We start from the raw sequence: 13,151 nt of genomic DNA on the forward strand, positions 1-13,151 counted from the left end.
TTGATGTGTGCGTTTGTCTGCTTGTGGCAGCAGGTGTTGGCGTGTACCCACAACAAGAGCACATCCAGCCCATGCTGCCTGCCTGGCTTTACAACGACAGCCTCATCCCAGGTAAACATTTATACACTGACACATCCAGTGCCATGTTTCAGATATTCCTATTAATCATTTACCTCTGTTGCCTTAAGAAAAAAAACATTTAACTACCGGTATACTGGGTAATTGGGATGTCAGTTGTTTACATCTCGTTTTCTAGCACACATGAATATGTCTCCTGCTGTTTCCTTTTCCATAGAAATGTTCAAGAAAGTTCTTGAATTCACCATGACACCGGCAGGGATAGACACAGCCAAGCTCTACCCCATCCTGATGTCATCAGGTCTACCCAGGGAAGCTCTGGGGCAAATCTGGGCATCAGCCAACCGCACAACACCTGGCATGCTGACCAAGGAGGAGCTCTACACTGTGCTGGCACTAATTGGTGTGGCACAGGTAAACATCGGAGTCAAGATAAATTATCCACTTAGAGCGACTTCACTAATCATCCCTCCTGGCTGGAGTCTGGCTACAAACTCTTGGCTGAAATCAGACAGGCTGAGCTAGAAATAGAGAGAAAGAGGCAGTGCTGTGAATCAGCCAGGGGCTCATTGTAAGTCGCGTATATGTCTGAGTCACCATCAGCCCAGTTAGGCGGGAGGCTGCTTATCATCCTTAGCCCCAGCCTGTCAGCACCTCCACCATGTCTGGGAGGATGCAAATCTGCATGCAGCTCACGAAATACAGCATTCCACTGCTTCCCAACAAAGAATAGTAAGATACCGTTGGGGATGTAAATCTTCAGGAGTCTTAAAAAGCAAAAACAACAAGTTACATTCTCATGTGAGAGAGAAAAAGATCTCAGTCTGCCTATGAGGTCCGCTCAAAGAGAACTTGACTGTGTTGAATTATTTATAAGTCAACATCAGTCTTTCTTTTCTTAGTACATTGAATTCATGATGGCATCAAATGAAAAAGTTCAGAGTATAGCTATAACCTCAAAGAGAAGAACCAACCATGTGTTTTCTCTATTTGCTTTTACATCCTCTTGTATGTTGCTTCTAGCTCCACTGGGTCACAAATGATTGAGTTTTTAGAAGCTATAGCCGTTTTCTCTACATAAACAGTAAGTATTCCAGCAGCAGGAAGATTAATGTTGAAATAATCTAATAATCTAATCTTTTGTGGCTCATTAATTTGTTTCTGAATACCTGTTGAGTTCTGGCACAGAGATGTAGTCTAGAGAATACTATGAGACTTTGGATGCAGTTGTTATACTTATAACTAGCTGTTATGCTAGTGGGATCTGTTCATGGTTTTGAGAAAATATCCCAAGTTACAGTGAATAAAATCACTGTACACTGTTTCCCATTGTTTCAGAGTGGCCTCCCTGCAATGAATGTGGAAATCCTCGGTCAGTTCCCTTCTGCACCCGTGCCCAACCTGCCGGCCCTGGCTATGGCCATGGCCTCTCACATGCCCCAGCACCAGCACCAGCAGCCCATGATGACCCAGCCTCCGGTCTCCATGGCAATTCCCACACCAGCACCTCCACCACCAGTCATGGCGATGACACCCGCAGTCCCGGTTCAAGCCCCCACAAACACCAACTTCATTGCCAGTTTCCCCCCAGCACAGGTAACAATCCCACACCTTGAGTTCTTTGTCTTCCTGTAGGGGACATTAATTTAGATCTCACTCACTAACATATCATTGGCTTAGGTCAACAAAACAGAGGATGACGACTTCCAGGACTTTCAGGAGGCCCCAAAAGCAGGAGCGGGAGACCCGGTCTTCACTGAGTTCAAAGGGGATTCCGGTGGAAATTTTCCCCCAAGCATCGCACCTCAGCATCAGAACAGGTACAGAGCAGTGGAAATAGTAGTAATAGTAGGCAGAAACATGTTCTTATTTTTCATCTTGAACAGAGCAGAATTTGATATTCTATTTTGGATAATTAGTGTGTTCTTAAAAAGCAGGAAGCTTTGAATTGTCTTTATGCGTCATTATTTTTTGTCTGCTTTTGCCCTCTAACTAGCTCCACCTTTCTGGCAGTGATGAGGGTCTTATATTCAGCCTGTGTTGGTTATTTATAGCCGAGTTACTCTGCATAGTACTCGTGTCTGTCATTGTCTGTCTTGGACACCATAGAGTCAGACACATTGTCTTAATATCTCATAATAACCTCCCCAGAATAACAATGAGTGTGGGTCACCTCTTAATGAATTCCTTTCAGTGGACAGTAGATAAGTGTTTTTCTTTATATTACTTTCCAATCCTGTATGGAGAGAACATTTTCACAGAGAGGAAGCTGAAAGGCAATTATCCCGTTGGAAGACAAAGAGAAAGTCGAACCAACGTATCTCACATCTAAGAGGCGAAGGCCTTTAAAAATAATTTCCACCAATTCCTCCCATGAAAACATCCACTCCAGTCCTGACTCTTTCAGCTAAGCAACAAAACTTCCCCACAGTCTGAGATCTTTGTCTAATTGAATAAGGGGCTGTAAAGCTCATGTTGGGTTTCCAGTTTGAATTGGCAGGCAAAACTAAATCAGATGACATAGAAAGAAAAGAGCTTTGAGGAAACTTCAGTGGAAAGTCAGCTTGATGATTACCTGTAGTGTATGACTGTAGTATGTCATCAGATCAGATACTTCAGAAATATAAAGACTTTATACATGTTGTATCTAAGTGGAGGGATTTGAGCACATCATTTGATTTCTTATGATGCGTTACATATTTACAGTACTGTAGGTATAGTTTGACATACTGTACCTACTTCCCCCAGCTATTGCTAAAGCTAAGAAAAACCACAGCTTTGAAAGTTAAATGACTTATTCTAATTGATGTGTTAAAACAATTGTTGGTGGTTTAATTTGATTGATGTGCTAACCTTTTTTATTGGCTTGGCCTGGTTACTTTCAAGAGTGTTTGGTGATTACCTGGCAAGTGGCAACGTATCCCAATGTTATATGGGTCTCTTTGTTCAGAAAAAAGATATATATATATATATATATATATATATATATAAAAGATGGAATGTGGATTGTTTAATAGTGTTGTTTACCCTCTCTCCAGTCTTTTGCTACACTAAGCTAAATTATTTATTGGTATCTTTATATTTTAAGACAGACATTAGATTGCCATCCAGTATAGCTCTATACATAAACATAAATGTGTTCCTCCAACCTTAAGATTCGACCTGGATCTAAACTGAAGGCCTTTTTGTAACACAAAAAAATATATAAACATGTTTCTGTGTGTCCCTGTAGCGCTCCTGCCATGCTGACTCCGGTCTCTGGTTCTTCATCAGTCTCTGTCACGTCGTCTGATAAGTACGCTGTGTTTAAGCAGCTGTCTGTGGATCAGCCTGCAGAGCCCACACCTCCTGCATCAGGTACCCTCTACACCTCACACGTTGTGCACAATTTCTCAGGAACATTTTCTACTCTCCATAAAATGCTCCAGACAAGTAAAACCCTAGAAAGAAAGATAGTGAAAGACTTAAGAGTAGGTTATTGAGGAAAAAAATTTAATCTTCAGACCTCCAGCTTTTTGCAGCCTTTACCGCAATGTGTCATCACACATATGAGTTTCCACACATCTCAGCCATGACACAGCCAAGGAATTGTGCAACCAAGTATTATCCTTTTTTGATCAACGTAATGCAGATCTTACTTAGTTTTAATCCTTATGTTGAATCCTGGAGTCATCCTTAAGTCAACTCAAATGGTAATGCAGGCCGCTTCAATGAGGACATCTTCAGTTTTATGAAAATGTTTCTAACCTATTATAACCTTCTTTCATAGTCGCTGACGCCTATGTTTTCCCACATCAACCCATACAGATAGGTTGGTGATGTCTGGAAACACAAATCTAATAACATAACCTGCAAATAAGAATGAGTGCTGAGTGTCTGTCTTTAAGATCTGATTTCAGAAACAAATCTGATTTGCCTGCAGGCTGAACAAAGCTGCAGAGTTTCAAAACAAACTGCGTTAAGGGAACACATTTTTGCCTGCATTTCCTGCTCATACTGAAGTCATTCTTTTACTTTTTTGATCCAGATTCCGGGGACAAATACAGTGTGTTCAGACAACTTGAGCAACCTGCTGACAAGAAACCAGTCGGTAAGAAACTCTGCAAGCCTTTCTTTTTTTTTTTTTTACACATTTAAGACATGCACACACACTTGCATATGTAAAGCAGCAGATTCCTAAGCCAGTACCTTAGGTTTCTTTGTCAAACAACAAAGATGACAGCATTGGCTCTAAGTTGGTCCCTGCAAGCAGATTGCTAAAGGACCTTAAAGAAAAACCTCTCGTCCTCCTTAGAGAACACATCTTTTGTCAGGACGAGTGTGTTGGTGCTAGATTCCCTCTAATTAAACATAGTCTTGTATTTGAAGCTCTCAGGTCATTGCAATGCCATATTTCCATTTTTGCACTGTATCTTGTTTGGTAAGCCCCCACATTGTTGATATCCGTGTGTTTCCCGTCCCTGTTTCATTAGAACAGTTTCCGATGGGGACTGCTCTTACAACTCCAGTAAGTCGTGCTTTTGCGGTGACCTTTCCTTGGCATTGTCAGGCTCCATCTCCTTAATGAGCCCATTAGTTGTCTCTTTTCCTCCGCATACACCGACAGTGTGAACAGATTCGGTGTTTCAGTCCCTACATATATTATATTTTACCACAGTGGATGTACAACCAACTGAAACTAAAGAAGGCCTTTTACTTTTCTTTCTGGTGGAGTATTCCAACATTTTTGAGTCTAAAGATTCTTTAGAATATCCTCTACTGTTGTGTGTCCCTGCCAGACCAGTGTTAGTGCTGTTTTTTTAAGACCACAGGCAAAAGCAATCTGTCTTTTCCAAAACACCTTATTTAGCTTAATTTAAAAATGTAGTTCAGAAATCTTTATAAAAGTTGAATCGATGTAGCATGGGGAAAACATGTTGGCTACGACTTCACTGGGAGACTCTTTCACTCTGAAAGTCGAGACAAAATAACTAGTTTGATCTTGATGGACTCTACAGGCCTGTGCATGGTTGTGATGATGAAGCTTTTTTGTGCAGTGATGTGTGCTCGACCAAAAGTTGGTAGTGTGATTGTGAACCTAATCTATCTGCCTCTTTCCTTTTAGGACTGAAATAGACAGGATTATGGAGGGAGCAGCCGAGGCTTTATTGTCTCATCATGTCTCTGACATTATTTGTTAATGTTTTCAAATTGTTTTCTTTGGTTTGCAGGGGAAGGATTTGCAGATTTCAAGTCTGTCAGCGCTGATGATGGCTTCACAGACTTTAAAACCGCCGACAGCGTCTCTCCACTAGACCCCTCAGAACAGGCCAAGATCTTTCAACCTGCCTTTCCTCCTGCTTTCCCAACCTCTCAGTCTCTACAACAGCTACCACAGCAGCAGCCAGCAGTTTCTCTATCTCAGCCCAAAAATCCTCTAAATATGGCCGACCTGGACCTTTTCTCTTCCATAGCTCCCTCTGTTCCCGCCTCCTCTGAGACAAAGCCCACCACATTCCCCTCAGTGTCTGTGCCCCCCTCTCTAGTTCTCCTACCAGGTGGAGCAAAACCTCCAGGGGGAGGAGCAGACGATTTCGGTGACTTTACCCTCTTCGGCTCCTCCTCTGACGCTGCTCAGGCTTCAGCAGCAGGAGGAGCTGTGGCGGCCCCTCAGGACGACTTTGCAGACTTCATGGCGTTTGGCAGTTCTGGTGGGGAGCCTAAAGGTGAAAGCAGTGCGGGGGTCCAAGGGGAGCCCTCAACTCAGCCGCGGCCTCAGCAGAGCTCAGACAAGTACGATGTATTCAAACAGCTGTCTCTGGAGGGGGGTCTGGCCTACGACGATACTAAAGAGAGTGGAGGAGGATCCTTTTCTTCTCTTAAGAGCGATACAGATGACTTTGCCGACTTTCAGTCCTCGAAGTTCTGCACGGCGCTGGGGGCTTCAGAAAAGACTCTCGTAGACAAGGTGTCTGCTTTCAAACAGGGCAAAGAGGACTCTGCCTCCGTAAAGTCCCTGGACCTCCCATCTATCGGGGGGAGCAGTGTAGGAAAGGACGACTCCGAGGACGCTCTCTCGGTGCAGCTGGACATGAAGCTCTCGGACATGGGCGGAGACCTGAAGCACGTGATGTCAGACAGCTCTCTGGATTTGCCGGGTCTCTCGGCCCACCAGCCCCCCGCTACAGGTGAGGAACTAGTGCGATTGCTCTGGTGAGGGGCCCCCCCACCCCTTGTCCATTCAAACACAGTATTAATTTAAAGGCCAGCAGTGGCCTCATCCTCAGTGCCCAATACTGACCACCAAACAAGGGGTCAAAGGGCAAGGGTCCTTATTGAATTGAATAATCTCAAACACTGCAGACAGACACTGTATGAATAACATATCAGATTGGACCCATCTCAACTTTCATTCTACATTTCATTATTCATATCATCTTATTTATTTATTTATTTATTTATGTATTTATTCAAATAATTTATTCCATCCTTTCCCTCTTTTTTCATGACCATATTTATCCTATTCCCTTCCGTAATACATAATTATTCTAATGACAGAGAGGTCTTGCTCTTATCTCTGTTAATCTACAAATGATGATGGATGTCTGGTTGGGATGTGTTGACCGTCGTGTTTACAGGGACTTGAATCAGCTCCATGTTTATTCGGTTGACTCCCTTCAGTGTAGCGTTTGTCTCCACAGGCATGAATCTGTTTGTGCTTGTGTGCTTGTTGTTGAAATGACATGTCGTTCAACACAAACCAAAAACGATTGAACTGAAAGATGAGTGCAGAAGCCTGTACTATGAAGTGAGTTCAGCATACCAGGCTTATCTTTCAGTTTTGTGGCTCCTCTAACCCTAACAGAGGAGATCACACAAAGCTTATTATCAACCTGATAAGTTAACCCAGAGTTTGTTTGAGCGCTTTCACATTTAAAGGGGCGGTGTTATCAGCACAACTGTAAAGTATTAATCATATCTTTTTCAATCATATTATATATATTATATCATACAGTAAAGACAAAGTTATTGTAGGTCCCCTGTATGAGGTGAACGACTTTGCAGAACTAAAAATCCAGAGTTAACCCTGATTGATGCACAGGCCTCAGGAAGAGTGTTCCAGTTTGGTCGTCATGTTTATCCAAATCAAAGGTCATTGCACAATAGCAAGTTAAACAAAGGCACAATCTTTAAGCCAAGTTTTAACTTTTAAACTCTGGACTTTTGGTTTGTCAGTATTGGATTATATCATTTTGTTCAGTTGAAAAGGAAATGTACCCACATGTAGGACATTTTGCATGCACAACTGGAAACAGCTATTTTAAATATTAAATCACAAAGCAGTTGAGAAGTTTGAACACGTCAAAGATGGATGTATCTTCAGGCCAGAGTGTGTGAATGTGATGTGTGTGTATTATTAACCTGCACTATCTCAGACTCGCCATGCAGTATTGTTTTGGAAAACATCCATCTGATTTTGAGATTTTTCTATAAAAGCATCTTGCTTTGCCTCCCCTACCTCGCTTCCTTACTATTGACCTGCAACTTGATTTTTTTCTTGCTGCATCAATTTGTATGATAAAACAGTTAGTTAACTGAACTGTTTATTCCATAATCAAAGGAAAAAGACAAACACTTAATTGTTCTACTCTCTCGTATGAGGTTTTTTCATCTCAAACACAAAAACCGGTGACGTTTAGAGACGTCACCTTTGGCTCTGGGAGATGATCATATTATTATATTTAGACAGACAGATACATGGATGTACATTATTGATTCCACACTGTTCAGTCGTTTGATCCCTAAATTTACAACAATTTTCCAAAGACTATATTTGACAGATGAATCAATAATTATTGTCGCACTCATCATTTATTTAATGTAAATCGACCCAGTTTCTGTATTCATAAGGTAACGCCCCCTTCAGCTCTCCCTCTCCTCCTCTCTCGTGAGCTCATCTTTTATTCATCGAGCATCTCACCTTCATGTCATGGCTCATGTTACACATGAAACATTCAAGACTTATTTTAAATGTAACCTGAGAAAGACACATACATGTTGCCAGGTGAAAGCTTTACAACTGAAATATTAGAAGTTCAGATAATTATCCAGCTGGTTGATTTTTTTTTTTTCACTGCATGGTACAGCTCTGCTCAACTCCACTCATTTTAATCAGCCCAGTTTCCAAGTGAACTAGCCGATAAGATTAAAGGTGGAAACACTGCAGAACCCTGATTGGTCAGAGGGAAAACCCTGAGAAAGACCCGAAGAACAAGGTTGATAGCATGTACATATTTTTAAATTATGTTTCCCTTTCAGAATCAGCAAACAATCACATTCACGATATGATCCTTCATCCTTCTTACATCTGTTCATGGAAGGTTTTTAAGTAATCAACAAAATAAAATTAAAATGAAATGGAAACGAGCACACACACGTTTCTGAAAATCATTAAACCTACTTTTTCCATGAGTAAAATATGCATCTTTAAGTACCTGCCTGTGTTTGAGCAGCATTGAAGACACACGGCCTCGTACTATGTGCACTAGAAACAAAGTAGTGAAAGTACCAGTGTAAAGCAAGTGGAGTTGAGTAGAGCCGATCTGTCCTGTGAAGAGAAACATTAAAAGTCTTCATCTGACTACACTGACATGCTGTCACTCATGCATCCAACTCTGCATGGATAGAAGTTTTTTCTAATCTTTAAACATTTCAATCAGTCAATTATCACCCAACAACATGAACACAGCATCATTTAATCCAAGGAAGAGTTGATTCAAAAGCATCAATGTAAACATCCATTGCCTTATTTCAGTTTGTGTTCAGTGGTGACATAAAAGCGGCTCCTCTGTACTGACCGAGTGAGATGTGTTCAAACCCTCAGCCCATGGAGTGTAACAGTTATGCCGCTGACAGAGCCCAGTTTCACACAGAATACATTCCTTCAAAGGTTTTCTGCTGCTGTAACAGCCGCTTCACATTTCTCCTCAAATTGTATCTATCTCATGTTCTTGGAGAGCTCTGGGACTCACCTGTTGTTAACGTGTAGCAGGCCGAGCAATCCCATCAGGCTTTGCACTGTGTTTCTGTAAACTTAAAGAGACAGTATTTCTTTCCTGAAGTTCCTTTTGAGTGTTTGAGCACAAAAGGAATCTGATTTTGTTTGTTCTCTTTCTATTTATTTTACCGTTATCTGTGATATCGCAGCATGAACTATCATGTGTGTGGCTCAACAGACTGGCTCTCTGAGAACATAATGACGTTAGTATTACCCTTCCTGCCTTGCTTTTTGCTGCAGTGTGCCTGCCTTTTCAATTTGTGAAATTGACAAGAACGTTATACAAAATACAGTTTTATGCATACCAGTATTGCAAGTTGTTTTTAATGAAGGAACAAATGTATACATGCAGATTTAATAGTGTATTTTTATTACAGGAATATTAGCTACTTAAAAACTACTTGATCTTGATGTGATTCTCCGACGATGTAAATTGAGTGTAGCCTTCAGTATAAAGTAAGATTACAATGTTAATTGTATTTTAGGTTAACATTCCAGACTACACATTGTTTCCTTGAGTAGTAATGATGTATCTCTTATTTCTAAGGGGATATTTCAAGTTTGTGCACATTAGCCTGCTTTGACAAACAATCACTGTAGCAACAACAACAACAACAAAAAAAAGGATACTGTCTCTTTAAATCTGTTTCTGCATCTGTGATTGGATGTAAATGAAGGCCCTGTCTGGGATGTCAGGTATTAGGGTTGGCCCTTATTGTTTTCTGTAACCCTTTGAGAGCTTGAATCGTGTTCACGTTCTGTTTACACGCTGATTATTGTGAGAATGATTGTTAATGTATAAAAAAGGCAGCCTCTTAAATTGTGGCTCTGAAGTCCTCACTGATCCTTAAGTGCAGTTTGTACGCAGCCTTTCCAAACCAGCGTGAAGTGTTGGGATGCTGTGCCCAAATCCCCCCCCTCGTTCAGGTCCTCAAAGGGTTAATGCTTCCGGCCTTGGGCTTTTTCTTTGAATTATCTTTTCAACCTGGCTTTTCAAAGTGTTATGTATTCTTTTCCAATATACCTGTTGCTTTACAACCTGATAGTAAAACAAAGTTTGTCATCTCCCCAGAGTTACTGATTCTAGTCTGTGAATGTGCCTTCTCATTCTGGTTTCTGCTTCTATTTCGTAGGATAATCTTTGTTTTACCTTCTCGCTGTTTTTCTTCTTTTCTCCTGACTCTGCATGCCCTTGTACTCTAAATGACTGAATCTAATTTTACAAGTGTTAGTTTGACAAACCTCTTGTAATGATAGACCTCTTTCACAGTACTTTGTGACCTTTTCTCTTTCTCTCTACTCATGTTGTCGTAATAAATATTACTGTTGGTATTGCTGAAATGCGTACCGTCTTATTTTCTCCTTCCTTTCTCCTGAGAAGCTCTAAATTGATCTAATGACACGAAGCTTATAGAACTGGGTCCTTGTCAATTTCACAAATTGCTTTTTGTATGTGAGGGTTTTGTCTGGTAAAATAGGAAGTGTTCAACAAGGTCGGTTTGTGCGTGTTTGGGTGTGTGAGAGAGGGAGACCGGAATTCATGAGTGCTGGCAAATTTGTGCAAGCTGCGCAGCGCTGTCAGCTCCTATTAGTCATAAAGAAACTGATAACAAACTGTGTTCTGTCAACAAAACATAGTGACTGACACAGACCAAAACTGTAGTGAGAGGAAACATTCTTATTTATATTGTCACAGCAAAGCCTTTCAGGTTGCTTTTAGTACACAGAGATCAAGTCCAATTAGTGTCAGAGAAGCTGTTTGTCATCAATGAAAACAGAGAGTGTTATTAAAGAGACAGAGTAAAAGAATTACCTACCAAAAAGACAGTGTTCCTGTTCAGTTCACTGAGTTTTAGTTAGATTATGGTAATGAATATTTATTTTCTCTTCTACATGATTCAGCTCAGACATAGAAATGATTTTAAACTCTAACATAGTGGATGTTACTGCTCTTACAACAACAGGAATCAGCCGTTAACAGTAATCCTGAATGTGGATTATCATGTATGTGGTTGATGGTGTGTACAGAATCTGTTGGTGGGGTTCAATATACAATACATATGATTCACATCTTGACACTATTGACTACAAAGCTCGGGTAATGTCAGTAAAGTTAAGTCACTTCTCCAAAATGACAAAACATCCTGATTTTTAATAATTTGATCTTTTCAATAGTTGAGGTTTTATCTATTTGTCTTTTGAGATATCTCTAATATTTTATCCTCCATTTGGCCCAATGGAATTAAATAGAATGTTCTTTATAGACTGGAGATAGATAGATAGATAGAGATATATATATGTCATTTCTAAGTCAAATCCACATGGACCAAATGCCAGTATTACACAGGCACTTTTATTAACAGCCAGTTGCTAAATGTCAACATGTACATATACATGAAAAATTACTAAAACAAACTACCCATTTGTGAAATAACTAAATAATATTAAATAAAAATGCTCCTTTAATAAAATAAAACAAATCAATAAAGTTCCTATCCTGCATAAGAAAACACATACAGCTGTGTATTTTCTTAGGCAGGCATTTTTTTTTTTAGTTTTGTTCAGAGAGCGAGAGAGGTGCAGCAGAGTGAAGAGGGACATGCAGTGCGAGGAGAAAGAGGCAAACTGGTGGCTCTACTGTATTTATTTCTAATTTATAATCCTGTTTGCAAACACAATGTAATACTTGAATACCTTGAATCGGTGTGGAGGCAGAACTTTAAAGCCCATCAAAGCCAGCTGAATGGCTAGACACCACAAGATGTAAATAAGACAATAGTTTCAGTAATTTAGCTAAAGTGACCCTTTAATATACATACAATCCCTGGGTCAAGACCTTATACTGTTAGAAGCATCTGATCTGTAGATAAGTAAAAACATGTTAATCCATCAGTTCATCATCCTGGCTCGTTGTTGTTCTGCCTTCATGGGAGCATTTCTAATGTTTCTAGGAACCACTGGTATGTCTGTGTTGTCATTACAGAGGGAGACGACATGAAATTTGACCCCTTTGGGACGTCGGCCCTCAGCACCCTGTCCAGCTATGACTGGTCAGACCGGGAGGAATGTCTGCCCGGGGAGGTCAGAAAGTCACAGGACATGGAAGGAGTTTCTCTTCCATCTTTAGCTCCTGCACAGAGGACAGAGTTGACCTTTGGCAGCTCTGAAAACATCACAGGCAGCTCCGCAGCAAAGATCGCGACCTCCTTCCCTGCCGAGGACAGCTCCTCGACAGACGACAAGTTCGAAGCCTTTGCTGATTTTGGCTCCAGTGACCATGGAGGTGTCGATGATGGGGACGACTTTGGGGACTTTGCCAGTACAATCTCGGAAAAGTCAGACTCGCCCCCTGCCAGCACGGAGACAGGCTCCGAGGGAAATCAAGGGGAGGCCTCTGACGAGTTTGGAGCATTCCAAGGGGATAAGCCCAAGTTTGGCAAGTCTGACTTCCTGAAAGCAAGCGCTCAGCCCAAAGTCAAGTCCAGTGAGGAGATGATCAAGAACGAACTGGCAACATTTGACTTGTCTGTCCAAGGTGAGTTACAATATCATGTTTCTTCTGTTAACATGTCATAGAAATACAACGTTTTTTTATTCAGAATTTATACAAATCAGTCACACAAGAATTGAACTTGCAGACCAACTAGTAATAAGAATAATCATAACTTGCAGCCTCCAATCAGTTTTATTGAATATACATTTAGAAGAATGCTTTTGATTTTTTTCGAACCCAGGATGAATATTTTATGAAATTTACAGCAAAAGGCAGCAGATAACCTTTCAGCAGCTTTTTCACTTGTGTGTTTGTCTGCTTGAAAAATGACTTTTGTGTTAATAACAAACTCTTGATAAACTGATTGAAATTAAATGTCAGTTTTCAAAAAAAGAAGCAAAAATTAAAAGTTTTTAATTCAGCCTGTGGAACTCTTGCCCTTGGCACTAAAATGGCCCTCGAACACTGTCTTCAATCATCTTCCCTTATCCTGCCCTCACATGTGACGTCCATTGGATCTGTAATAAAGCTGTCAGACATTAG

The 13,151-nt window shown here is 40.8% G+C and overlaps 1 protein-coding gene across 8 annotated transcripts in view; it reads left to right on the forward strand.

Annotated features, from left to right (window-relative positions):
* Positions 1–13,151, forward strand: part of synrg (synergin, gamma) — a 35,656-nt gene that overhangs the window by 11,919 nt on the left and 10,586 nt on the right. For 4 of the 8 annotated variants that reach the window (XM_029280621.2, XM_065960023.1, XM_065960024.1 and 1 more), the window contains 8 exons: positions 31–111; positions 296–492; positions 1,417–1,674; positions 1,759–1,898; positions 3,311–3,435; positions 4,106–4,168; positions 5,289–6,245; positions 12,099–12,650. In XM_029280621.2, coding sequence (XP_029136454.2) covers positions 31–111; positions 296–492; positions 1,417–1,674; positions 1,759–1,898; positions 3,311–3,435; positions 4,106–4,168; positions 5,289–6,245; positions 12,099–12,650 — 2,373 coding nt within the window. The remainder of the gene's footprint in view (positions 1–30; positions 112–295; positions 493–1,416; positions 1,675–1,758; positions 1,899–3,310; positions 3,436–4,105; positions 4,169–5,288; positions 6,246–12,098; positions 12,651–13,151) is intronic. The other 4 variants (XM_065960022.1, XM_065960025.1, XM_065960027.1 and 1 more) reach the window with 1 other exon arrangement.

This window comes from Labrus bergylta, chromosome 11 (genome assembly GCF_963930695.1).
Source record: "Labrus bergylta chromosome 11, fLabBer1.1, whole genome shotgun sequence".
Classification (NCBI taxonomy): domain Eukaryota; kingdom Metazoa; phylum Chordata; class Actinopteri; order Labriformes; family Labridae; genus Labrus; species Labrus bergylta.